This window comes from Triticum aestivum, chromosome 5B (assembly GCF_018294505.1).
Source record: "Triticum aestivum cultivar Chinese Spring chromosome 5B, IWGSC CS RefSeq v2.1, whole genome shotgun sequence".
NCBI classification, from domain to species: domain Eukaryota; kingdom Viridiplantae; phylum Streptophyta; class Magnoliopsida; order Poales; family Poaceae; genus Triticum; species Triticum aestivum.
This window is the reverse complement of record NC_057807.1, coordinates 239,243,428-239,271,402: the sequence shown is the minus strand read 5'-3', so window position 1 is coordinate 239,271,402 and position 27,975 is coordinate 239,243,428. Positions and strand designations below refer to the sequence as shown.

At 44.7% G+C, this 27,975-nt stretch overlaps 1 protein-coding gene and 3 long non-coding RNA genes across 5 annotated transcripts; 3 read left to right on the top strand and 1 right to left on the bottom strand.

Moving 5' to 3' along the window:
* Window positions 1-8,992: 8,992 nt before the first annotated feature.
* On the bottom strand, window positions 8,993-15,815 carry LOC123111168 (uncharacterized). The gene is made up of 3 exons (XR_006454183.1): window positions 13,192-15,815; window positions 10,134-10,506; window positions 8,993-9,308 (listed from the first exon to the last, which is right to left on the bottom strand). It is a non-coding gene; the product is annotated as an uncharacterized lncRNA (long non-coding RNA).
* Window positions 10,277-12,836, top strand: LOC123111167 (uncharacterized). The gene is made up of 2 exons (XR_006454182.1): window positions 10,277-10,479; window positions 11,960-12,836. It is a non-coding gene; the product is annotated as an uncharacterized lncRNA (long non-coding RNA).
* A 1,003-nt stretch (window positions 15,816-16,818) lies between the features above and the next one.
* On the top strand, window positions 16,819-19,768 carry LOC123115925 (uncharacterized). 2 transcript variants are annotated; one of them, XR_006456837.1, is made up of 3 exons: window positions 16,819-17,015; window positions 17,111-17,210; window positions 18,736-19,768. It is a non-coding gene; the product is annotated as an uncharacterized lncRNA (long non-coding RNA). The 2 variants fall into 2 exon arrangements; XR_006456836.1 differs by lacking the exon at window positions 18,736-19,768 and adding an exon at window positions 17,313-18,723.
* A 72-nt stretch (window positions 19,769-19,840) lies between these two features.
* On the top strand, window positions 19,841-23,257 carry LOC123115924 (protein FAR1-RELATED SEQUENCE 4). The gene is made up of 6 exons (XM_044536963.1): window positions 19,841-20,701; window positions 20,790-22,341; window positions 22,418-22,515; window positions 22,593-22,660; window positions 22,742-22,808; window positions 22,899-23,257. Exons 2-4 carry the CDS (start codon window positions 20,981-20,983, stop codon window positions 22,634-22,636), a joined length of 1,503 nt encoding a protein of 500 aa, XP_044392898.1. The 5' UTR covers window positions 19,841-20,701; window positions 20,790-20,980; the 3' UTR covers window positions 22,637-22,660; window positions 22,742-22,808; window positions 22,899-23,257.
* Window positions 23,258-27,975: the final 4,718 nt, after the last annotated feature.

Genomic DNA, 27,975 nt, shown 5'->3' with positions numbered 1-27,975 from the left:
ATTCGAAGACTCGAGAGTCCGAGCTTGCGTCGGCTCTTGAGAGTGCCAAAGCCACTAAGGCCGAAGCCCACAAGGCCCTCCAGGAAATCGAGGCATTGAAGAAGATAGCGGCGGGTAAGGCATTCTTCATGCAAAGCAAGCATGTGAAAGTGAATTACCTGTTACTTACCCGAATTCGAAGCTCTCCAAGAGCGTTCGCAGATCTGCCCCGTAGCGTGTCCGATGCTGCCGCTTTCTACAGAGACGAGGAGGGGAGGTCGACGGAGAAGGTGTTCTGGTCTCAGTATGCTGAGGCCGGACATCCGGTGCCCCTTAGCGACCAGCTGAAGCAGCTGGTCGAGCTCCACAAGGTGGCCGAACAGGCCATGAAGGGCCTTATAGTTCAGTTATGGCCCAAAGAGGCCATGCCTGGGAGCTACTTCGGCCTGGTGCGGTGGCTGGTGGATGCGTGTCCCTGGGTTGAAGTCATCAAGCACTCCGCCTGCATTGAAGGTGCCCGTCGGGCTCTTGCCCGTGCTAAAGTGCACTGGGGCAAGATGGATGCTGAGAAGCTTGTGACGGACGCGCCACCGCCGGGCAAGGAGTATCGCACACCCGAGATGTATTATAAGGGTGTCCTGAAGGGTGCCCGCATTATTGCGGGTGAGTGCTCCAAAGATGTAATATTTGAGTAGACTCGCATTTTGTTATCATGTGCGCTGAAAACTTTGTTCATATGCGCTAAGCAATGCTTGTTAATTTAAAATATTACCTTCTGTGCGGCCGTTTTTCAAATCTGAGAGATGGCAAGTCGTCGGCTTCAGCCCCCATGCCACGAGTGCTGGGGTGTTCGGGATAAACTTGAGCGCTCTTGTTCCCATTTTTGGGTCCATCTAGGGAGGCTCTCAACACAACGAACGAGGCAACCGGACTTATAATGCTTGAACGCTCTCACTTAGCCATAGAATTCTATAATTTTAAATTTCGGCAAAGCCCCTAGTGTTTGGAAGGCCGAATTCGGGGCGCTATCCACGCCTGGGCCGGACAAAGCCGGTTCCTCGCTCGAAGCGGCATAAGTCTTTAGGGACTCGAAAAAACCTCTCGAATTGCGACTGGCTCTCGCCCCATCATGACGGTCAGTTTTAGCTTTCTCCACTGAGGTGCTCGCCCAGCTCAACTGGGGCACAATTGCAGTGGTTCTCCCAGCGCTACCTTAGCCGATATAACGGAACGTAAGGTACCAAAACATGGGAGCCGGGCAAACCCAACTATTGACCCAAGACATGATTCAGAGCCGATTCATATAATGCTATAAGTTCAAGGTGCCGCACTTGTGAAAGTGTTCGGACTTATCACACCATGATGTGGGGAACTGAAGCCCCTGGTGTATTTAGCCGTACCAAAGTGTACGGGTGCAACATGTCATAAATGAACACATGTATAAGAAGAGAACGCAATTATAGGCAAAAAGCGATGCATTGTTTATTCAAAAAATACTGCCATGAATGCATTACGATACAAATAGTGCGATAAGCAATGGGTGGAACTATTTAGCATGTCCCCCTCCAGGGGTAGGCTGCGGAAGGTGTATATAAAACAGGTATAATGCTCGTAATGGAGACCACCTGGATACTCGTCGCAGCTCTTCTCCTTCCCTGGCTGTTGCATCGTGAGTTCGGCAGGTCTACTGCTGGACAGGGCCTCTGGTAAATGGAGTCCTGAGGATAAGAAAAAAAGAAAGAAAAAGGATGACACACTTGGGAGCTCCTGGTGTGGTTGAGCCGCACTCTGGGCCTGTCGTGGTCATGCCCCTCCCCCTATGCCCATGGTGTCTCCAGAGCGTAATGATGTATGCGAAGTACTGGTCTTGCAATTTTGCGAGGGCTGGGGTTGGGGATGCATTGCTACGCGTGATCGGGACGTGCCAGGTGGTCTTGTTGTAGGTTACTCCAGGCGCGCTTAGCAGTGTCCGGTCGCTTAATGGCCGGACTCCAGAATTGCCTTAAGAGGCTACTGTGCACTTCTGCCGCGAGAGCCGCTGTGTGCTCCTCCGTTCGGAGGGAGCATTCAGTGTTTCCGTTGACCGTGATGACTCCTCGAGGGCCTAGCATCTTGAGCTTAAGGTATGCATAGTGCGGCACCGCATTGAACTTTGCAAACGCGGTTCGTCCGAGCAGTGCATGATAGCCGCTGCGGAACGGAACTATATCGAAGATTAACTCCTCGCTTCGGAAGTTATCCGGGGATCCGAAGACCACTTCCAGTGTAACTGAGCCTGTACAATTGGCCTCTACACCTGGTATGACACCTTTGAAGGTCGTCTTTGTGGGTTTAATCCTTGAGGGGTCTATGCCCATCTTGCGCACTGTATCCTGGTAAAGCAGGTTCAGGCTGCTGCCGCCGTCCATCAGGACTCTAGTGAGGTGAAACCCATCGACGATTGGGTCTAGAACCAATGCGGCGAACCCGCCATGGCGGATGCTGGTGGGGTGGTCCCTTCGATCAAAAGTGATCGGGCAGGAGGACCATGGGTTGAACTTTGGGGCGACTGGCTCCATCGCGTATACGTCCCTGAGTGCACGCTTCCGCTCCCTTTTGGGTATGTGGGTTGCGTATATCATATTCACCGTCCGCACTTGTGGGGGGAAACCCTTCTGCCCTCTGTTGTTCGGCGGCTGGGTCTCTTCCTCGTCATCGCTATGTAGCCCCTTGTCATTGTTTTCGGCAATTAACTTGCCTGCCTGCTTGAATACCCAACAATCCCTGTTGGTGTGATTAGCTGGCTTTTCGGGGGTGCCATGTATCTGGCACGAGCGGTCGAGTATTCGGTCCAAATTGGACGGACCCGGAGTAGTTCTTTTTAATGGCTTTTTCCGCTGACCGGGTTTGGAGCCTCTGAATCCGGCGTTGACTGTCATATCTTCAGTGTTGTCACCATTAATGCGGCATTTGTGTTTGTTGCGACCCGACCTGCCATTGCGGTCCTTGGTATCCGGACTGCCAGAATTTTTGTTGAGGTTGTTACTGCGGGCTAGCCAGCTGTCTTCTCCTGCGCAAAAGCGGTTCATGAGTGATGTGAGGGCTGCCATGGATTTCGGCTTTTCCTGTCCTAGGTGCCGGGCAAGCCACTCGTCTCAGATGTTATGTTTGAAGGCTGCGAGGGCCTCCGCATCCGGACAGTCGACGATTTGATTTTTCTTGGTTAAGAACCATGTCCAGAATTGTCTGGCCGATTCATCTGGCTGCTGAATTATGTGGCTTAGGTTATCAGCGTCTAGTGGTCGCACATATGTGCCCTGGAAGTTGTCAAGGAATGCGGCTTCCAGGTCCTCCCAACACCCAATTGATTCTGCTGGCAGGCTGTTAAGCCAATGCCGAGCTGGTCCTTTAAGCTTGAGTGGGAGGTATTTGATGGCGTGGAGATCATCACCGTGGGACATGTGGATATGAAGGAGATAGTCCTCGATCCAAACCGCAGGGTCTGTTGTGCCATCGTAGGATTCAATGTTCATGGGTATGAACCCTTCTGGGATTTGATGATCCATTACTTCATCTGTGAAGCATAGTGGGTGTGTGGCGCCTCTGTATTGGGCTATGTCACGACGTAGCTCAAACGAGCTTTGTCTACTGTGTTCGGCCCGGCCGGACTTGCTGTATACGGCGCGACGGTTGTCGTCGCGTATCGTGGGGCGCCCACGCGATCCGTAGATCGATCTTGATTGTCTTGCCTTATCCTCCAATATGTCTCGCAAGTCCGATGCATTCCCCCGTGGCTTTGTGCTTTTCGAGCGATGCCGGGGTACGGCTTTAGTGGAGGGCCTAGAGGCCTCTCTGTCGCGGCCACGAGGTGGCCGGTCGGCCGTACTGTGCGCTGGTGATGTAGGTTTATATGCTTCCTCCTCCAATCGGGGCAGCAGCTTGCGTTTGGGGGTAGCTTTTGGAGGGGCGTTCGAGTTCGTACTCTTCGGCCGCGAGGACTTCAGTCCATCTGTCGGCTAGCAGATCTTGATCAGCTCTAAGTTGTTGCTGCTTTTTCTTGAGGCTGCTTGCCGTGGCCATAAGTCTGCGTTTGAAACGCTCTTGTTCGACGGGATCCTCAGGCACGATGAATTCGTCGCCGTCGAGGCTTGCCTCGTCTCTGGAGGGAGGCATGTAATTATCGTCCTCTACCTCTTCGTCTGCCGCTCTCTCGTGAGGGCTGGCTTCTCCGTCCTCCTGTGCTGAATCTTGCTGGAGGGGGTTGTCTTCGGCACTGTCCGGAGTGTTATTGTCTTCGGTACCGGAATCTCCATTCTTGCTGTGGCGGGATTTAGAGCGGCGCCGCTGACACCGGCGCTTAGGCTGTTTCTTGGAGGGGTCTTCCTCCGCTGTTGCCTCGCCATTCCTATCCTTTGGGATGTCCACCATGTATATGTCGTATGACAAGGTGGCTTTCCAGTGCCCCGTGGGCGCTGGTTCTTGGTCGTCTCCGGCATCGTCGTCCATACTGTCGATGTCTTCGGAGTCGAAGTCTAGCATGTCGATTAGGTCGTCGATAGTGGCTACAAAGTGGGTGGTGGGTGGGCTTTGAATTTCTTCGTCGTCCGCATCCAACCGTCCTGACCGTAGTCCGGCCAGGGCTCTCCTGATAAGAGAGATACTTTAGCGAATTCAGGATGTCGCCAAAAGGCGAGTGTTGAAAGATGTCCGCAGCGGTGAACTCCATGATCGGCGCCCAATCAGATTCGAGTGGTAGGGGCGCGGGTGGTTCGGAGTCCGGCGAGGAATCTGGCACCTCGGAGTCACGAGCTTCACAAGGGACAGGGTCAGTATTCGGCTCCATCGCCGTAGAGGTAGCAGCCCCCGAGGCGGTGTCTAGCCACCCATCCTCGATCGGCGCAGTCGGCTCCGAGTTAAGGGTCAGAGCGGACTCTTGTGCGGCCTCCAGGGCACTGTCCGGCAGCAGAGCTAGATCGTGCCCATCGTGACAGTGCGGCGCACTCGGCTGTGGCTCAAATCCGTCGAAGATCAAGTCTCCGCGGATGTTGGCCGTGAAGTTCAAACTTCCAAATCTGACCTGATGGCCAGGGGCGTAGCTTTCAATCTGCTCCAGATGGCCAAACAAATTGGCCCGCAGTGCAAAGCCGCCGAATACGAAGATCTGTCCGGGGAGAAAAGTCTCACCCTGGACCGCGTCGTTGTTGATGATCGAAGGAGCCATCGGGCCTATATGCGACGACACAAAGGAACTCTCAATGAAAGCACCAATGTCGGTGTCAAAACCGGCGGATCTCGGGTAGGGGGTCCCGAACTGTGTGTCTAGGCGGATGGTAACAGGAGACAAGGGACACGATGTTTTTACCCAGGTTCGGGCCCTCTCGATGGAGGTAAAACCCTACTCCTGCTTGATTGATATTGATGATATGGGTAGTACAAGAGTGGATCTACCACGAGATCAAGGAGGCTAAACCCTAGAAGCTAGCCTATGGTATGATTGTTGTTCGTCCTATGGACTAAAACCCTCCGGTTTATATAGACACCGGAGAGGGCTAGGGTTACACAGAGTCGGTTACAATGGTAGGAGATCTACATATCCGTATTGCCAAGCTTGCCTTCCATGCCAAGGAAAGTCCCCTCCGGACACGGGATGAAGTCTTCAATCTTGTATCTTCATAGTCTTGGAGTCCGGCCAATGATGATAGTTCGGCTATCCGGACACCCCCTAGTCCAGGACTCCCTCAGTGACCTTCGGGATAGAAAGGTTCCTGGGTCATTTTACCAGTTCTAGTAGCCACTCTAACAGCATTATCCTTGTTCTTACTATTTAATTCATTGAGCAAAACATTCTGAGCTTTAAGTACTTGTTCTACTTGAGTGGTAACCATGGAAGCATGTTTACTAATGAGTTTAAGTTCACCTTTAACTCTAGACATATAATCACTCAAGTGTTCAATCATATAAGCATTTTGTTTTAATTGTCTACCAACATAATCGTTGAAGTTTTTTTGTTTGACAATAAAATTATCAAACTCATCTAAGCATTGGATAGCAGACTTATAACGAGGAATATCACCTTCATCAAATCTATAAAGAGAATTTACCTTTACTACATGTGTCGGTTTATCAGGACCATGTGTTTCTTCAACAGGCGGTAAATTAAGACCATGTATTTCTTCAATAGGAGGTAAATTCTTAACATCTTCAGCTTTAATACCTTTCTCTTTCATAGATTTCTTTGCCTCTTGCATATCTTCAGGACTGAGAAATAGAACTCCCCTTTTCTTCGGAGTTGGTTTAGGAATAGGCTCAAGAATTGGCTCAGGAGTTGGCTCAGGAAGCGTCCAATTATTTTCACTAGTCGTCAACCCGTGCATTCGCACGGGCTAGTTTATTGAATTAGGATGTCAATATTTCATATTATGAACTACCTTGTAACTTTTGTTTAATTCTTATTGGTCGTTTGCATCCGATTCATCCATGGACGTTTCCAAACGGAGGTACTATCTGGCCCCTAAGCTTCATTAATTAATACCATGGATTTTTTGAATGGAGGATGAGAATATTTCATATTAAGAACTACCTTTTATGTTTTGTCCAATTCTTATTGGTCGTCCGCATCTAATTCATCGATGGACCATTTCCGAGCGTAGGAACTATCTGATCCCTAAGCTTCATTAATTAGTATCTTGTTTTTAATTAATTAATACCTTATTTATTCTGTAATCATCATCCATGGATCTTCCACACTTTACCATATATATCTAGGAAACCACATTCTTCATTGTCTATTTCTGATATTTTGGTACATATGTTTGTTATTACTTTTTAATCAATTGCATGTTACATAAATTTTCTGCAAGATATTAATTGATATATACAATTTATAAGTTACACGACTTATGATTATTTCGTCTAATTGTTTTGAGAAAAAATATAGTAGGTTAAACCCCAACTATGACTCGTTTTCTATTAATATGATGTATAAGGTACATGTGATATGTACAGGAGGGGAAGAAAAGAAATTACATGTCTTGCTATATGTGACCCCTCCTTTAGGCTAGGTTTTGACGTCTTCATGTTGATACAAAAATGCTTCTTGAAACTGAATAGGCACGCTTTCAAAAAAAACTGAATAGGCACGTCTCTATATTAGCATATTTGTTATCAAAGAAGTTTCTATGATTCCATATAGACCAACACCCACTAATCATGATCTTATTGAAACATATGATGTTCTTCCTGTTCTTTGCTTCATTGAGCATATCAGTGTCCCATCCAATACCGAGATTCCACCCAAACAAGTCTAATTGAATGCACATGAGAAAAAGAAGCCACATCATAGTTTTATCTGTGCCTTCCTCACATAGAACCCAATTTTTATAACCAACCAAAAAAATCTCTTCATCAAATCTCTATTGTTAAGTCTCTCCTGTATAAGAACCCAAAAGAATTTTTTTTTGAAAGATCCGGGGTTTCTGGCTTCATTGATATAGAAGAAAGCAACGGGAGAACATGGGGTGATCAAGTGATCATGGGTACAGTTTTGGGAAAGGAACTAGGACTGCAGGGTGGCCTGCATTGCCCTCGGTCTAATTTCTCACTATGTGTTCCCCGAAGGGGGGCTCTAGACATTTTGCACCCGCCATTCTCCATAGTTCGATCGTGTTTCTGATAGCATGCAGCACATCGTCGGCGCTGGGCAGTTTTCTGTTGAAAACGCATGCATTCCTCTCCTTCCATAGCTCCCAGGTGATCATCATCATCATCGTCTTCAGACCTTTCCTGCAATCTGACGGGGCAAGCTGGACTATTTTTTTTCAGTGCCGCAGCGACGAGTGACCCGGCGTTCTTGCTAGCTGCAGTGCTGCACACCCACTCCAGGAGGATGCTTTCTCCCAAACCGACCGCGCGAGTGAGCAGTCCCAGAAGAGGTGCGTGGAGCATTCTAGATTCCTGAGACAGAGGGCGCAGAAATAGCCGTTTGGCCAGCCGCGCCGTTGCAGGCGATCATTGCACCAGAGCCTGTCATGGAGAAGCAACCATGCAAAAATCTTGACAGTTTCGAGGGCCCAAACCTTCCATATTGCCGCCTTGATTCCTGGGTCAGGAGCTTCTGCAGCCTGCAGATTGTAAGTAGCACTGGCAGTATAGACGCTTCCTCCCCCCGCAACCTAGAAGAATTTTATTGTTTGTATAAGCAAGAAGATTCCATATCCATTTGCATGATGCTGGGGTAGGTTGAGGATCACCAATAAAGGTTTGGTTCTGGTACATTATTTTCCATTACCCAAGTTATATGCCCAGCTGTCATATTGCATAACATCGTTCTCAATGTTCAAACTCTGTATAACTCCTGTAGCTGTAGCTGTTGGACAACAATGGGTAACACATGGATGTGAAATCATTCATAAATATCAGTGTCATCATGTAATCTAGCTTTTTTATGATCTTTAGCATATGACTGCAAAAAGTGGTTGATCCTACCAACTGTTACGCCATAACAGAATTGACTCTAATTCATGGCAAGAATTACATCTCAAAAATTATAAGCGGCCTCTTTTTGAAGTTGGGGGTAGTAAAATATTGCACACTACCAATAATCAAGAAAAGCCAACTGAGGACCTAACAAATGCACGTGACTTTACTTAATACATCTATAAAGTTGATGTAGATGAAAAAGTACTAAAAGTCGAACATTTGTTTGGCGGGAAAAAATATATCAAAAGAGCAGCAGTGAATTTTATAGAAATTTAGTTTCTGTAGTAAGCAGTCTCCTGACACTTCTTATTTTGTGGCAAAACTCAAGTGTCATCACTGAAATAGAAAGTATTTCCAAAATATTGCTAGACTTGCATGTAAACAACCATATATTTGTAATAAATAAATAAATAATGAACCATTCAACTGTGTACACATTAATTTTGCAATTAGCATTAGTGAATATATTTGGTAGTAAAGACTTACTAACGGAGCTCAAGTGTCCAACCACAAGTTATTACAATATAGAAATTATTATTAACAACAACGCCTTCCGTAGAGTAAAGTGGACGTTGCAATGAAAATTACCATGGCATTTAAAGCATGACAACATGTTTGATCACAACAACATAAGTACATCATGCTGATTAACTTCTTGTTGTTATAGTAAGGACTTAGAAGTATGATCGTCAAACACATGATCGTCTGCATGCACATTTCCCTTCTATTGTTGTACATCTAAAATAAAATGTTGTAGAGCCGTCCATTGTAGTAGCATGTGAGTTTAGCACCTATTGATGCATGTCCAGACGCTGCTCCTGTGAAAATGATACCACCCACGTCCATACCCGAATGAAAAAGTAGTTTATGATCTGAAAAATAGAACCCAATGACGATAAGGAAAGATTAGCCTAATTTGGAAAAGATATACATTCAGGTCCCTTTTCAAGTCTAACTAATAAGGTAGCAATGCATGAACGACAACATGGTTTCACAGCTTTTCTGAAAGAGAGACAACACTACAACAGTTAAAAAATATATTGGCACAAAGGCTGAAGCTTTAGATCTACATAAATGATATGAGCAGGCGTCTTATAGATAGAAGAGACAAATATAATGGTTCTGGGTTGACCTGTCGAGCTATACTACAGGTTGAAAGTTCGTGCTCATGAAAATAAAAGCTTGATAAATTTAAAAATATTGCAACAAAAATCCAATTGAAAAATTCTAGTAGGTTAAACTTGAATATAATATTCCCTCCGTCCCGTAATTCTTGTCGCAAGTGGATATTTGCAATTTAGTCCCCGGCTTTTTCCCAACCGAACCTGAGGTCCCTCTTCTTCCTCGCTCTCTCCGCCCCTCTCCACCACCACCCTTCCCGACGACGGGCGCCGTGTTGCCGCCCAATTCTGCCCCCGCCGCCCCTCTCCACCACCACCCATCCCGTCCCACGCCGCCCCCGCTGCCACCACCCTTCCCGCCCCATGCCCCACGCGGCCACGCCGCCTCGTTCCCCACCTCGTTCCCCAACGTGAAGCATGCATTTTTTTTGTCGATCCTTCCGCTGCTCCTGTCCAACGACCATGTGTGTACTCCTTGCGCAGCGGCGGGGCACGGCGGCCGGGCGCCCTCCTTTCTCGCCCTCCTTGCGCGGCGGCTGCTTGGCGGATCGCAAAGAGGTAGGTGGAGGAGCTCACCCAGGAGCCCGCCGGAGTCAAAGGTCTCCTTTTTCCACTTCTCCTCCCTTCGATCTACTGCGCCCATTGCAATTTCTTCTTTATCTTCTTAGATTGGTCGGGCCATGTCCACCCAATTTCTTCATCTTCTTGGATTTCTACAGGCGTTTGATGTGAGGAACAAGCAGGCTTCGCTCAAGGCCGACGATTCGGTGTGTGTGGTGGCAGTTTAAGGAGTGGCGAAATCTTCTGTTGGATTGCTGCATGCTCTGGTCTGAAAGTTTGTGCTTTGAAGGAGTGGCAACATCTTCAGGTGGAAGGAGAGGCAGTTCAAGGACATCTGCGGCAATGGTCTGAATTGATTCAGGTGATTCCTGAATTGCTGCATTTTCAACTGCAAACATCTGAATTAGAGACTGAATGTTCCTGCTGTATAATCTCACAACTAAACGTCTGCACTTCTAGAATTAACGTGCACTTATAGAATTAGTCTGCACTTAAAAAATGGCACAGTACTGTACAGGAGTAATCTGTCATGTGACAGTAGTCATGATTAATTATCTTGAGCTTTTTCCATCTAATTTTTGAATAGCAGCATTGTTTAAATTTGATTTTAAAACTTGTTTGATGCATCCATGGCCGCATCCATAGCAGCAAGTACTGCTTGTTGAGATACTACTGCAGATATTGTTTGGCTGGTGATATTGCTTACTGCAGCTAGAGTAGAAGAAGGAATAGGAGTAGCTGCAACTACATCAGGAGTAGGAGTACCCCATATTGTCCTTCACTGTGAGATCTTGTGTAAATCAAAAAAAAAAAATTGTGTGTCCATATTTAGGAGCAGTAACTTTGTTAGGAAGAAAGCTAGCACTAAACAGAGTTATATTTTTATCCTAGAGTAGATTGTTAGGAGATCTTGTTTTTATCTCTGAACTTGTATGATATGTGAACCCCAAAAAAATGCATCGTCAGACAGGTGCAGGTTGATGCCCCTCCATTTGTCACACCACAGACTAGGTGATCACAGACTTGACTAGGTGATCAATAACTATGTTAAGTGAACTTTCTACATCCTGAAACCTGAAACCTGGGGATCAAGCTCTGTTTACATCATTTACTTCTTTAGTTCATACAGAAGATTAACTGAAACCTGGCATACAACACACAACATGCTTGGTCCTTCTTTAGTTCATCCACTTCACATCATTCAACTTTAGAGTTTCTTGTTGTGATTCATGATTTGGACATATGGTTGTCGTATCTCTTCGTGATTTGGAGTAAATTACAAAATTACAGGTCATTTTTTGAGAGTGGTTTGTCAAACAGGGATGCCCCAACTCTTTGTTTGGAATTATCAAAATTATCAGGTTGTAAAAATTAATTTGCTTGAATTATCAAAATTACTCTCAAAACTACTGTATTCTTTGACACTGTCGAAACTAAAAATTTGCAAGAGTTTTGCTTGATGTTATATTGCTGTCCCATTTTTACAACCTGAACATATTTAAATAGCAAAGTACAGCCACAAGTCCAAACTGTCTAATTGAATATTTTTAGAACCTGAACATAGATGATGATCAGGTGAGAGTCCATAATCCATGTCGTAGTAATTCCAGTTGCCAAAATCTTGTCTGATTTAATGTTTCCGAAGTTAACATGGTTCAATTGTTTCCAAAATTAACAAAATTCATTTCCTGATCTAATGTTTCCATAATTAACATGATTGAATGTTTCCAAAAGTAACAGAATCCCATTTCCTGATCTAATGTTTCGATAATTAACATGATGGAATGTTTCCATAATTAACATGATTGAATGTTTCCAAACTAACATTACCAATTTCGCAGGACTGCCTACCTAGCAGCAGCAGCAGCAGAGGCCGGGCAATTCCACTGAATTTTGGTCGAAGCAGGACAATTCAAAGCAGCAGCAGAGTTCGTTTGGTTGAAGCAGCAGCAGCAGTAGGCGTCGGGGGGCAGCACAGTCGGCGAGGAAGGAGTCGGAGGGGAAGGAGAGACTGGGCTGGCGATCGGAATCTCCCAGCAGCAGAGACGGGGCCGGCGATCGGAGTCTCAAAGTAGCAGAGACGGGTTGGCAGCGGTGCAGGTCGAGGTGGGCGGCGCCGCAGTGGCTGGTCGCGCAGGTGGGCGGCGTTATCACACAGGTGGTCGCCGGCAGGTGGTCGCGACGGATCGAGGACCGGCTCGCCTGGTGGTCGCGGCGTTGGGCGGCGGAATCCGCGGGCAGCTGGTGGCGGGTGGGCGGCGGTGCGTGGTTGCGGGTGGGCCGTGAGTGCAGGAATCTCCAGCACGGCGGCGGAATCCCGCGGCGCCGGCCCCTGGCCCCTGGCGACGCACGGGCGGCGGACAGAGGAAGCAGAAGGAGTCAAGGACGTGCTTGCTACTGTTTTAAAATTGTGAGGTGTTTTTTGCAAAACGTACACTGTACATGAATTTCAGGACGAAGGGAGTATGTAGGTTTTGTAGGTACTAATATAGATCTAGAAAATACAATACATTTAGGATGTGATCCTGCCGGTGATGTTGTGGGCTGAGCAACCCACTTCTCTGTTCTGCTCTTGTGATTGCGCACCAAGCAGGTTCGTGTCGGCGGCTCTGTGCATTGCCAAATTTTGTTGTTTCACTCATATCAATGAAATGATACGTAATCTTTGTATATTTGTGAAAATACAATGAAAAGACCCAGGCTGCGCATTAAGGAGCATATATCTTCCAGGTTCAGGACAGAAACAATGTGGAGTCAACTGAAAATGGTGAAAAGCAGTCTCCTAGTAGATGCGGAAACACCATTATAGACTTTTATTGTCAGTTAGACCTTTCTTGCCAATTCGGAAATAAAAAATATACCCTCCGACAATCACCAAGGAAAAGCACACCTTAGTCGCTACCCTTATGATTGTATTTGTGGTACTGTTGTTCAATGCGGGATATGGAGAAAAACAATGTAATATCAAACTTTTGTCATGGAAAAGGATGACAACAAACTAACTGCAGACACTATTACGGAATCATCATAATATGCAATATAAAAAGCATGTTAAATGGTTGAAGGTGATAACCTTCATAAAGCAAACTTGCATAAGTAGCTGCATATTTCCTATGACATGTGTTGGAGAAGTCCACGATCACCTAACTGAATATAAGAGTAGTCCTTCACAGTACAGTAATTTTATCAAGTTTGTTATTTCTTTTCTGCATATAAAATCAATGGTGCAAAACTCTTGCTTGGTTTTTCACAGAAACGGTAGCTGAAGAAATTACTGTCATGATAACTACAGTAAGAAATATCTTTCCGGATCCCGTTGATGCATGGTCTGTCATCAATCCAATATCATAAATTCTGTTTGTAACTGGTACTACACTTTTCAAGTTGTTTACGACATTCCTCGATTACTCAAGTCAAATGGTTTTATTTAAGTAATTACAAGGAAATATTAAAGAAAATTGCCAGCAATTGTGATAGCCATTGATGAAGAACGTTTCCCTAGGTGAATAATAGCATTCATTGATGATGAGGTACCATGTCTCGTCTACTAACTTAGCATACAACACATAAAGTATCTAATTACTATGAAATACAGTCAAAATATTTATCAGTAGATATTCAGGAAATTTCCTGATGCAATGTATGTAGGCTTATGTTACTTACTTGGACACATGGAAAGAATTATTAGTTTTCTTGAATTCCATTTGTGAGAGAAGGAATTTGTTAGAAAACTCAATTTGGTAAAATGACACTAACTTTCGCTCAATCTGCAGAACAAAATATAATTGTAGGCTCGTACCACAGAGATTATCACTCTGAATTAGACTGAAGAAACATTTTGATAGACCATTTTGATATGTACCAGTAGTATATTTGATAGACCAATATACCTTGTTTAATCCGATGATATCGTTATGCACCCATCTTCTGAATTAGTACTATTAAATTTAAGGATCAATGTCAAAGAACCAATATTTACTCGTACCTGCGAAAAATTCACGATAGAAAAAATAAATATAAGAGTAATCCAAATTAGTCGAGCCATTAACAAAGAATAAATCTCTGCAATTAGAGTATTTCCTAAAAGAAAGTAATTTATAGGTCTCATGTGAAGGGATGTACATGCACCAGATATTTGCGAAATTAGTAAGCACTATCAGGTTTGAGGTATGGATGACTGAAGAAAAAGCAAAACCTCTGGATTGAGTTCGCAAAGGTAACAAAAGGAAGCCACGGAATCGGTCATTTACAGTAAGTTCTCTATGGAGTTGGAATTGCACTAACCATATCTGCGGCCTGCACTATAAATTATTGTAGGGACTGAAAACAATCATAAACTTAGTTGAGGAAATGTGTGAATATCAATGCGTATTATGCCACCATAAATTTGAATTACATGGAGATCAATCACTCGAAAACCAAGGATCCTGCATCACAGACCGTTGTCTGGGCTACACCAACAGTATGGATAAGCGATACATCATACTTTCTCCAATTAATAACACGGAAATAATGGTGAGCAAAATAAACAACAAATAACCAGCCGACGAAGGCTGATAATTTGCAAAGCATGACCTGTAGGTTACTGAACGGCTAGAGGCAGGTGGTGAAGTGGCCAAGCAGTGCTGGTGGTGTTCACTGTGATAAAAATCACTCTATTAAATAACATGAGAAGCTAATTTAGTCTGAGTTATGTGAGCAGTGATGTCATTTCTTTCCCAACTTTTATGACAGTTTACTATCACGGTTGCAACCACATAATGAAATTCCATTGAATCATTTCGAAAAATAGTAGAGAAAATTAGATGAAGAAAAATGGCAGCAACAGTACCTGAATTCAACAGACTTCAGCCCTTGCATGCCAAAAGAAAAATTGCAGCAACAGTATGTTTCCTGCTAGGGTACTACTTAATAGCATGATAAAATCTCAGTAATACGAAATTATTATAAACAGATCTAGGACATGTATGTTCGCACGCAGGCTATATGTGATCAATTATTTTGCATCTTCTTGTAGAAATTTATTACTATGCACAATTTGCAAATAAAATAAACTATAGGATTATACATAGGCAACATACATCTACCTGTACCTTGAATCTTCCCTAAACTTTTCAGGCTTTTCCACCCTCAAGCAATATAATTGTAGCATGGGGTTCATTCTGGTGGGCATCTTGCGTCGAGGGCATGTGGAATGCCCAGTATCGTCCATGGCGGTGGCCAACTAAATTAATTCAAACTACCATCGGTATGGCTCTCCCATCAAACAATATTCATCACGGGATATATTCTTGTAAGATCAAAAATAGATGCATGATTGCAGCGTACTCAGGACATGAAAGCTAAGGAGATTCAAAGGTTACAAACAAAGATATTAGGGAGAACCAGAGAGGAAGGATTGATTCAGATTTCCAATCACTTGGATATCATAGCGTACCTTTGGGGCAGAGGCGATTCAAGGGCTGGAGAGGAAGGGCATCAAGGAGATACTGCTTGGATCTTTATTAGAAGGAATCCCAGTATGGAAACTGGAGAGGAGGAGGAGCGGCGCTAGGGATCCCTCCACGGCACGTCGATGCCTCGCTGGGGCAAGATCGGTGGAGGGGTGGAATCTGTTGGACGAGACTTGCCTGCTCCGTGCGTGTGCTCCCATCCGTGCTCCCGCGTACGTGACTTGATTTGATTGGAACAAAATAAGGCCCGGCCTTACCCCCTTAAAATCAGGGGGGAGATGATTAGATTAGAAAGAAAGAAGAAAAAAGGACAACCATAGGATGAAGTGGGAGCACAGATGGGAGGATGGGGAGGGAGCAGGCAAGCCGGATCCGAATCTGCTAGGGCTGAGGGACTCGCTGGGACAGGATTGGTCGGACGAGACTTGCCTGCTCCCTCCGCCTGCACCCATCCGTGCTCCCGCATACGTGACTTGATTTGATTGGAACAAAATAAGGCCCGGCCCCACCCCCTTAAAATTAGAGGGGGGAGATGATTAGATTAAAAAGGAAAAAGGAAAAAAGACAGCCGTAGGATGAAGTGGGAGCACGGATGGAAGCATGGGAAGGGAGTAGGCAAGCCGGATCCGAATCTGCGAGGGCTGAGGGAGATGTCTTCTTTTTTTTAGGGCTGAGGGGGATGTCTTTTTGGGCAGCCGTAGAAGAATTGGCTGAAGGCGCCTCCAGGTGGGGCAACAGACGGGGACTCTTACGCCTTGTACAATGAGAGGTGTTCAGGAAGGTGCTTAAAAAATAAGCCGAGTTTTTCTAAAGCACCGGTGCCTATTTCTATAAAAGAGACGCTTAGTTAAGTGTCTACCTAGTACAAATAAGCATCAATATTTAAGAAAGGCCTGGTTTATTTATCTAAGCACCTCCCATTGTACAAAGCCTTAATGTATTTCATCTGACGGCTGTAAATAGTTACATGCGAGATCGAAGAAGTAATTTAGATATATTATAACTGAGCATGTTTCCTGCCCTTTCAAGCCATCAAGGCTTCTGGCCATCAGATTTATGAGTTCAGGAACTTTTGGTTGTTGGATCGATTTGCAAAAGCTCGTAAGTAACCACATATCGCTATACGGGCTGGGCCGCTGCTCCCGTAACAAAATGGACAATCGGGCATAATTTGGGCATGCTGGGCTTAGAAGTGCAAGAGACCAACATAAAAAGTATCACAGAGTTCACAGCCGCAGGTCCCTCGATCTCGCAGAAAAAGTTCGCAACCATCAATCTCGCTGGCGGGCAAACCGATCTATACGAGGCACGCGATCTACGCCTCGCTGGACGGGAGAAGCCATGTCTGGTTCTTGCGATGCGAGCGAGAGGATCTCCTCGCGGGGTAACGCCATGGGGCAGTGACGGGACAGCGAACCGTTGCCCAGCGATTCAGCCATCGGTGGTAGGAATCATCATTTAAACGGACCTTAATGGTAATTGATTTGCCCACTCTCCGGCAGCCATTTCTACTAACTTAATTGCAATTGTTGTGCCCAGGTAAGTTACAATTCGACCTGTGCTCTTCCCCACCTCCATTGGCATCCATATAGTCTCGACAACTGCGTTCTTCTTCCCCACCTCCACCTTACTTTGGCAGGTTGATACCTCATCTTCTCTCTTCCCTCTTTCGCCAATTCTTCCTCCATCAAATTTCAGAATTTATCTTATTGATGTTGTTTTTCTACTCCCAACTGAATAGAAGGTGCTCCGAGTTGACGGATTTGAGGTCATTTACGATGGGCCGTCTTGTCCCATGCCGCTCCTATGGCAAACTGTCAGGTTATTGTCCGTGTCATCATCTTACTATGTGTACTCATCCTGCTGCACAGGGTCAGGGTGTCTACAGTTAGACCGTATTGTTTTGATCCATCACTAGGATTGGCTTGTTAATCTTTATCCCATTTGGGAATTTTGTATGATGATGGATTATTCTGTCGAGGGGACTGTTCTAGGAATCCGATGGCATAGGGAGCTACTTCTTCTGTTTATCTTTTTGGACAACGAATTAACGTGCTTCCAAAGCCTCTAACTGAAGGTATCCCTTTCATTATATGACATGCACGGTGAATTTTGGCATTGCTTATTGACTTTGCATAGGTAAGCAGAAGTATCACATGGTCAGCTGGCCTGACATCTGCAAGCCCAGGGAGCAGGGTGGATTGGGCATCATGTGCTCTAAATGGATGAATATTGCCCTCCTATCCTAGTGGCTGTGGTGTATCACGCAGGGTCATGGTGGCCTCTGGCTGGACATTATCCGGAATAAGTACCTGCGTGGTCAACCCCTTGCCTTCTGCCAGAAATCTGGAGGATCTCAGTTCTGGCAGTCCCTCGTCCAGCTTCTACCGGTGCTCCGCATTGGTACCTCTATCTCGGTGGGGTCCGGCCTCTCGACGCTCTTCTAGTTTGATCGCTGGGCCGGCGACTCTCCCTTTGCGGCCCGCTTCCCCACCCTCTTCTCTATCTCTGTCGACCCTATGATCTCTGTTGATAGGGCCCTTCTTGACTTAGGGCGCCTTGCTTTCCGTCGGCCCTTTGGGCCGGCGGAATCCGCCGCCTGGCGTGAGTTGCTTGACTGCGTTGCTCTGCATGAGCCGTTGGTGGATGGGGATCAGGATCTTGTGCGCTGGCACCTGGAGCCGTCGGGCCAGTTCTCTACCAAATCGCTATACTTGGCCATTGCCCCCTCCTCCGCTCCCCTCCCCCTATCGATGGTGTGGTCCGTCCGCATCCCCCTGAAGATTCGCATCTTCATGTGGCAGTGGATCCGTGGACGGGTCCCGTCCGGTGTGGAGGTCCGGAAGCGTAATGGCTCGGGCACTGGTACCTGCCCCCTCTGTGTTGTTCCCGAGGACTCCAACCACATCTTCTTCGCCTGCGTCTCCGCCCGGTTCCTCTGGAGCTGCTTTCGTGAGATTGTCGGTGGGAGTTGGTGCCACACCAATTTCCCGGACTTATTTGCTGAACTCCAATTGTCCCCTTCGTCCTCTCGCCACATTAGGTGGCTGGAGGTTGGGGTCCTTGCCTGGACGCTTTGGACCGTTTGCAATAAGCTTGTGATCCAGCGTACCCCTCTTCGTCGCGCTACTGATGCTCTCTACAAATTCTCGGGTTTCTTGCAGCTTTGGCGGCCGCTTAGCCGCCCCCTGGATCGGGACGCCATCTCAGCCTTCATCGCCGATCTCCGCTCGATGGCCGTCCGCCTGTCGCCCCCGCCCCCGCCGCCTCCGCCGGAGCCTGACTAGATCGCCTGCGCTGGGCAGGCTTTGTTTTTTCTGTTTCTTCTGGGCTTGTTGAGCTTTGCCCTCAGCAGAACCTTAATACTTTGTTGTGGTAATTGGGTGGTGTGTGTGTGTGGACCTGTTGTGGTTGTATGTCTTGTGGCGGTTTGCTTTATTTATAAAGCGGGGCGAAAGCCTTTTTCGGTAATTTGCACAGGTACATACATACATGCATTAGGCATATATGAGGTATCCACGCCAAAATAAAGTCAAGTACCTCGTGGATTGGATCCATACCCAGCTTGGCCCTGAGCTATTGTTCTCGAGAGAATTCCTTATTTGACACTACCTTAAAATGTGGTTCCTTATTTGACCCTGAAGATTTTTTCCCTATTTGACCTGCAATCTAAATTTTCTTCCTTACGTGACATCGCCATCCGTTTTGTTACACCGTTCCGTTAAATTGTTTTTCGATGGACCAAAATACCCCCGTGTAAGTAACTAGCCCACAGAGTCGCTAGCCCACAAGCCCGATCCCCATCCTCTCGTCTCTCTGTTTCTTCGATTCCCCACCCCCAACCCTAGCGGCGGCGGCGTCGGGTTGCTGGCTCGTACGGCGGCGGTAGCGGCGTGAGCTGAGGGGCCATGGCTCAAGGGGTGGCTGCGGGCGGAGGATCAAGCACGACTGCGGGCGCCGGAGCAAGCACCACGGCGGACGACGACCCAGGCACGGCGGACGGCGGCCAAGGCGGGGCTGGGGATGGCTCGTCGGTGAGGTCCGCTGTGCAGCACTTGCCGGTGAGCTCAGCTGCAGGCGGTGCAGGCCATGGCGATGCTGCAAGGTTGGGCGTGGATGCGGGCTTGGGCCACGGTGCTGCTGCAGACTTAGAAGGTTGAGTTCCTTCCACAATTTCTCTTCAAATGCAGGATTAGAAGGAGGAACAGGTTGACCCATATCCAGTAGCAATGCTCATGCATAAGTTTCTCTTTTATGTACAGGATGGATCCAAATTCTTGTTATGTGCTGAAAATTAGATTGCTTGGCAACCCAAAAAAAGCTAGAAAAGAGCCCATGTGTTTTTATTTCGAGAAGGTTATTGATTCCGACTTGACAAATTATGAAGATTTGGTTGAATCAATTATAGTGCAGTACCAGCCACATTATTTGGAAGTTGCACACGTTCACTACTATGATGAAGTTCTGAAAACGTTTCCAGAAATAAAATCAGACTAAGAGTTGATGTATATGTTTGAGAAACATGCTAAGTCAAAGATGGTGCAGATGTTCATTGTATATTGGGAACCCTCTGAACCATATGAGCCTATCATTGAGTATTATAGTGATGTGCATAACCAAGCTAAGAACAACGTAGACCAAGATGATGATAGTTATCTTCGCAACCCAATACCGGAGAATGAACATGTTGGGATTGATGAAGAGAATATGTATTTGAAGGAAGAACCTAAAGCTCTAAATGTGGTTCTTTTTCCTGATAAAGAAAAGGACCAAGACTATGTTGCTGATGGTGAGAGTGAGGATGAGAGTGAGGATGGGAGTGAGGATGAGAGTAAGGATGAGAGCGAGGACGAGACTAAAGTAGAGGAGGATGAGGAGTTGCATGAGGTAAATCATGCCCCAAATATAGAGTATGATAAGGATGACCCTCCTATGACTGAAGGTTTCATATATCCCAATATGAAGGAGTTTAAGTTGGCCCTTTCTCAGCATGCTATCAAACATGAATTTGAGTATAACACGGAGAAGAGTGCACCATGTAGGTTCAGGGGCTATTGTAAAAGAAGAGATGAAGATAATTGTCCATGGAGGATACATGCTTCGATAACAGATGATTTGTGTACCGTAGTGGTAACTGTCTAACTTTGCTCGTTTGTAAACATTTCTTGCATGATTGTTTGAGAGTTTTTAGCTAACTAATTATATTCTTCTTTTGTAGGTGAAAAAAACCCGTTTGGTCATGATTGCTCTAATGCAAGAAGGAAAAAGAAGGTGAAGAATGCAACTAAGTACTGGATATGTGAGAAGGTGAAGGACTGGCTCATTGAAGATGCAACTCTAGGAGCAAAGGAATTGCGAAAGAAGCTTAAAGAACACCACAAGGTCAAAATCAACTACAAGAGAGTATATATGGGTAAGTTGCTAGCCTTGAAGCAACTATATGGTGATTGGGATATCAGCTTTGACAATTTGTATAGGTTTAAGGCACAAGTTGAAAGTTGTTGCCCTGGTAGCATAGTGCAGATCGATCATCACACAATAAATGGTAAAATCAGGTTTAGAAGAATTTTTGTTGCTATGAAACCTTGCATAGAGGGGTTCCTTAGTGGTTGCAGACCATATTTGGCAATAGATAGCACATTCTTGACGGGCAGGTTCAAGGGGCAGCTGGCTAGTGCTACCGCCATTGATGGCCATAATTGGATGTATCCGGTTAGTTTTGGAGTCTTTGATTCTGAAACTAACGAGAATTGGATTTGGTTCATGCAATTGCTAAGACAGGCCATAGGATCACCAAATGGGTTGGCCATATGCACCGATGCTGGTCAAGCAGTAATGACAGGGGTGAAAGAAGTGTTCCCAGAGGCGGAACATAGGGAATGCATGTTTCACTTGGTGACCAACTTCAAGAAGAAGTTCCATGGGAAGGTGTTTGATGACCACCTTTGGGCTGCTGCTTACTCATGGAACCCATATTTATTTGACAAACATTGGGTTGCTATGGAGACAACGAAGCCAACTGCAACTGCATATATGAGGAAGTGGCACAATAGGTTGTGGTCTAGGAGTCAATTCTCAACTATATGCAAGGTAGATTATGTAACCAACAACCTGGCTGAGAGCTTTAACAATTGGGTTAAGCACCACAAGTCCTTGAACTTGGATGACCTCTTTGATAAGGCGAGACAATTGATTATGATATTGTGGAACCGAAGGAGAAAAGTAGCAAACGAGTTAGATGGTTTGATTCTGCCCCACATAATTAAGAAGCTGAATGCAATGACCGGGGAATTAAACTTGGAGGTGGTAGAAAGCTCAGAAGAAGTGGCTGAAGCAACTGCATTAGGTGGTAGTGGCTTTAGGTTTGTGGTCAACTTGCAAGAGGGGACATGTTCTTGTCGACAATGGCAAGTTTCTGGCCATCCTTGCAAACATGCTCTTGCATTCATCACGTCACTTAGCAATGCACACATACGACACTATGTGGACTTGTATTTCTCCATTGACAAATATAGAGCAGCTTATGCCCAACTAATTCCTGCCATGCCGGACAAGACCCAATGGCCTAAATCTGACCATGGATTCTTCATGCATCCACCACTATTGAAGGCCACGGCTGGTAGGCGTAAAACTGAGAGGTACAAAGGTTGTGGTGAGAAGGAAAGGAAAAGTGGTCAACACTTATGCCCTATTTGTAAGGAATATGGGCATCGTTGGCACAAATGTAAGAAGGGAAACCCAGAGGACATTGCTGCAATGATGGCTGTGAGGTAGTATAGATTTACTCATTTTTGCATTATTCTTCCAACTATACATGTTCAATACTTTCCTATCTCTTGTGTGCAGAGAACCACCAAAGAAAAGGACAAAGACAACCAAAACAGCTGAGTTATCCATTGTGCCTTGTGAAGATGGAGTACCAACAAGAATGTGTTTTCCCCAAGGTTCATAAATTTACACTTGTGCTCATAAATACATGAAAACAATGTTTGAATTCTAAGTACCTTTCTGCTCACCATAGCAAAAGCTTGGAAACTACAACCAAAAAAAGGGGAAGCATGTTAACTCTAGTGCTGGAGCATCAAAAAGGTGATTACAACTAGTTTAGATTTTGAGACTTAGTTAAATTAAAACTTGTTCTGTATTCTTATTGCTTTCTTCTCACCATAGCAAAAGCTTGGAGAATTACAAACAAAAAGGGAAAAGGGGGGAAATCTTAATCGGTTCGATCCAAGAGGTATTGTTTCTCTTTTTAGTTGACATGTTATGAATATTTTTTTGTTTTCAATTGCTAAAAACTACTGCTGCCTTACATGCCTAAGTGCAGATCAAGAACCGGCTCAAAACAGCCGGAGCCAATTTCCATTGAGTTTCCTATGCCCAGTGATGAAACAAATGTTCCTATGAAGGTTAGGGGCAAGAGTAAGGAGTGCACTGAAAAGATTCCTATGGTGCCACAAGACAGCCCAGCAATGTGCACAAGAAGCAAAAAATTTAACTCTGCAAGCCCATCAATGAGCACAAGAAGCAAAAGGCGGCTTAGTTTGTGATTCTCATGTTTTCCTTAATGCCATGGTTACTTTTGGATGTCCTTTTGTGCTGTTCATGTGATGTACTTGTAAACCTGACTTCATGTGTGAAACAGTATGTGATGCATGCCAACTAGTACTGATGTATGTGGTGAATGTGAACCTAAATGTGATGTATGTGTGAACATGGCTGCTTCTGGTTGTTCATGTTGTGATGCATATTGTGTGTATATATGTATATATATATATGAATTGTGTGAGATATGGGATCTAATTACAGGGGAGGTTCTGCCAATTTTTCATCTTCTGAATTAAAATGAGGACAATTTTTTGGATTGAAATCAGATCATTGACCAAGTTATGGGGTCTCAATTGGTCATTTAACATGACCAAATATGTAACATAAGTGTATATATTGTCATGTATAGATTTTTGCTCACTTTATGCACCAGGGGTAAAAAGGTATTTTCACATCTGTCTTTAACACCGTTAGTGAACAAAATGCACTAGAGTGTCATATTGGGAAAGAAATTTAGTGCATGTGTCAAACAAGGAAGAAAATTTTCTTCATGGCCAAATAGGGAACCACATTTTAAGGTAGTGTCAAATAAAGAATTCTCTCATTGTTCTCTCAAAAGCTTGGTAAATAATCTTTGTTGAATGAAGAGTACTTGAAAAAGGAACATTGATTTGGTCTGAACGTGTATTGTTGTGGCAACATGCAATCCCTCACTCTAAACTTTTCTGTTGTCAAGAAGATGTTAAAACGCAGTCTATGCGTGTGTTTGTGCGTGCACATATGTCACTTAGCGTTTTCAAATGATTGTGAAACTCAACACTTTCTGTAAGCACTTTGTGCTCTTCATAAGGTAACGCATGTTCTTAATATGCATGATGTTCCATCTCTGACCACTTATTGGGACAAGATTAGTGTGCCCTATTGTTTTTACGGAATTGAAGGCGATAAGATAAATTGTCTCGGCAAAGCAGAGATAAAAAAAGACAAGCATGTTCTTAAAATCATGTAAGGTGATAGGAAGCATCTTCAGTCACTATTTTTGCAGCATGTTCTGGAGGTAAATCAGATTCCTGATGCCATGTATAATAGAATAAAAATACTCAGAGGTTTCAGCAAAAAAAATCATGCAAAACTGTAGGAAATTCTCCCTACTGCGTGTATTTATAATATTTTAGAATGAATCTGACATGGGTTGCAGTATAGAACATTTGTTGAACCGAATAGTTACATATGTAGCTGGTCTTATGTGATGTTAGTTTCAGTTCATTCCCGAGCTAGACAGTGATGATCGTAAATGCCTTGGCATCTAAAATTTTCCAAGGCCATGTACATACAGCAAAACTGAAAAGGATTGGATGCAGGGTGCCATCACGTGGGTTTGTTGAGCTCAATATTGATGCCTCTTTTGATGAAATCATTTATGCAATTATGCAAGATGTTAAAGGTTTCTTATATAGCGGCTGCAAATGTTAAACTTGATTATGTCCAAGATGCTCAGATTGTGGAAGCTCATGACTTATAACGACGGTTAAATCCGACGAAATGGAGGTAGGCATGACTAGGAAGGATGGTTGTCATTCACACCGCCTGACGACGGTATAGTGTATGATTACTACTACCACTTATCCACAGATTTTGTCAAGATTATCTTCGACCACTGTCCCTATGAAGATAGATCAGTTGCACACGAGCTTGTGTCGGGAGAGACGAGGATCCTCCACCTTGCATGGTACCTATTTTATTCTAAAGGAGCAGTGTATCTCTTCTAGCATATAACTGTCATTTGTATTTAATAAAGATGTTTGTTAAAAGAAATTTGAATTCATCCCTATTCAGTTCATACTTATTGTTTGTGGTATTAATTTGTGGTTGAATAAGCATTTCTAAAGGATTTTGTGTGTTACCTCCATCATTTTTACATCTGGTTATTGATTATGTGTCTTCCGAAAGGGTGCAGCTAGCTGACCTAGAGTTAAGTTCCTCGGAGTGGTGAGAGATGCAAATCAGGAATATCATACACTGTATGGAATGTTCCTTTTGCTAACTGTAGATTTGCGGTTAGAGATCAATTCTTGTATGTGCATGAACGTTTGCCGTGTAAGGAGATTCATATGAAGAATTAAATTTGTGGCTTTGGATCATATTTGAAATATCAGGATACATATAACTTTAAATGATCATGCTAACCTGCAAAAATATTATTCAATGATCTGATCATTACATATATGTAGCACCCTTAAATCATGAGTTTGCAAAAGTAATTTGTGTTTAGTATTAATCTTTGAAGAACAAGTACCCGTGCAGTGTTTTGTTAATCCAGAAAGTTTAGTTTGTTATTGTGCTTTAAAGATAAAAGACGACCTCAGTTTGTATTTATTTTTTCATATATTTTTTCTATTAAATATTTATAGAAAATGAAATTATTTGGATTCATTTTGAATTTGTACTCTTCCGAACCCTACTATATGGGTAAGAGACGGTCGCGGCAACACGCGCCATCATGGTCTAGTTTGCTTAGTTATTGAGGATTAACGTGGAGCCTCGATTAGTGCTTCCAATTAGTAAATATAAAAATAAAGCCGGCATCCCTGATAATTCAGGGCCTCTGTCATTCCATTTCTGAGAATCTGAGTCTTTATTGTCAATTCATAAGATCACTTGGGGGCTTCCTGCTCATTGAGCATAGCTATGACTACCCTCTTGATTCGGCTTGCACGCCTTGTTACAAATAACATTGGGGCTTCCTGCTCACTAAGCATGGCTATGACTACCCTTTGATTCGGCTTATACGCCTGGTTGCAAATGACCTGGGGGCTTTCTGCCCAAGATAAAAGGTTACCAAAGAGAACTTGTTACAATAAATAGTTCAAACATAGGTAACCTGCCTTGATGGCTTGTTAAAGGTCACTTGGGGGCTTCTTGTTCAATGAACATAACTATATTTACCCTTTTGATTGGCTTGGACGCCAAGTGTATTCACCAAAACTCTGGGTTATCCTGCCTTTGTATGTCTACCACTCTGCCCGGGTAATCCTGGAATAACCCGCCGTACTTTTGACAAGTTAATCTTATAAAGACCCTGAACTTGTGAAAGTTAAAACGGTGATTGGTCATGTGAGGCCCGGCTTACAGGTTTGACTAAAGGATTAACTAAGTGGCTGTGTGGCCCTTGAACAACACTTGATATTGAGGCTTGGCAGCCTATGAAGGCCTTCTTTTTACCTGATTTGCTATTTATTTTGAACTTTGTTTGGGTTCATATTTTTGTGCCATTTTGACATATGGTTTAAAATTGATTTAGGCCATGTAGCCTTAATCCTTATGACTCATATTTGAGTATATCTGGGGTTTTGATAATCCAGTCTGACTTTGGACGATAAGTGCCAGTATGACTTGATTGAGCACTTGGAGTTCTGCGCTCTAAATCTTTGGGCTGTTGCCCTGACTGCATATAGTGTTGTAAGCCGGCAATATGACCAAATCTCACAGGTTTGTTATTTACTTGTTATATGAATATGTTGTTATATGAATATGCAAGGTTTTGATAACCCGCCCTGGTTATGGACTATACAGCCACCAGTGAATGTTATATGGGACATCATGACCCGCCATGGGGTAAAGTGCCAGGGCACATGTTATCTTCTTGTGTGCAGGGAATATGATAATATGACTTGCATGATTAATAATATTATAAGCAGTAACGACAGATCTTCCAACATCAAGATTGGCGGTTTAAAGTGTTATGAAGATAAACATGCACGATGGCATGACAGATCATTGTTTTCATCTAGCCTATTACAAGGCATCATGCCGTCCAAAAGAATAAGTGTTTTTGCTTGCACACAAGCTCTATGTGGTAGGCTGACAGCTGCCTTGTGGTTCAGTGGCCCTCGTCTTGGCGGGTTGAAGATTCCGGGTCATCCTGCATCATTTCTTCTTCTTCTTGCTCACCCATTGGCTGGAAGTCAGATGTGGCCCAGTTGATCCCAGTCAAAGCTCTAAATACAACTTCATCATCTATAAGGCTTGACGGATCAATATCAGGAGCGAGGCTGTGCTTACGTGTTGACGGGATAAGGTCCACGGCCTCATGAACCGGTGCCTTTTCACTTTTGCATTTTCAGCATCATAAACCGCATGATACTTGGAGAGATCGGTCTCCTCAACCAGTTTGCTTGCAAAAGGACGCATCTCCCTTACTATTTTGGTGAAGTCATCGGCGCCGAACGGAGACCCATCTTCTTTTAAGCTAGGGCAGCCGGTGGCTAGTTCTGGCGGATGATCGCTTTAATTCTTCAACCCTTTGTGGCAGCACAGACAATTTCTCCAACACTTCCTTGATGAGGGAAGGTGGTTGCTTCTTATGGGAGCACTAAAAAAAAGACACATCCGTGACATTTTGGGCCGAACAAAATTTTTTTCTGTCATACATATGACACTTCTATGACGATAATTGTGACAAAACCCGATATCATCATAGATGTGGTGGGCTCCTACTTCTATGACAAAAAACCATGACAGAAAATGGGCTTTTCGTCCTGGGCGGGCCGGAGACGCAACTGCATGACATTCTTTGGGTCGTCCATGACGGAAAAAACCATGGTAGAAGCGAGGGTGAGGAAAATTTCGGGGAGTTACCGGTTACGCGCGTTTCTCTCGTACACGTGCGAGGCGTTGGCTCTAACTGAACCCGAGCGAGGCGTTGGGCTCTAGCTGAACCCGAGCGATTGCACTACACGCTATGCGTTACTGAACCCGAGCGATCGATCGATGGCTGTTAACTGAACCCGATCGAGCGATTCCTTTGCTACTGCTGCTAACTGAAGCCGATCAATTGGATGAACAGTGAGTGTTGC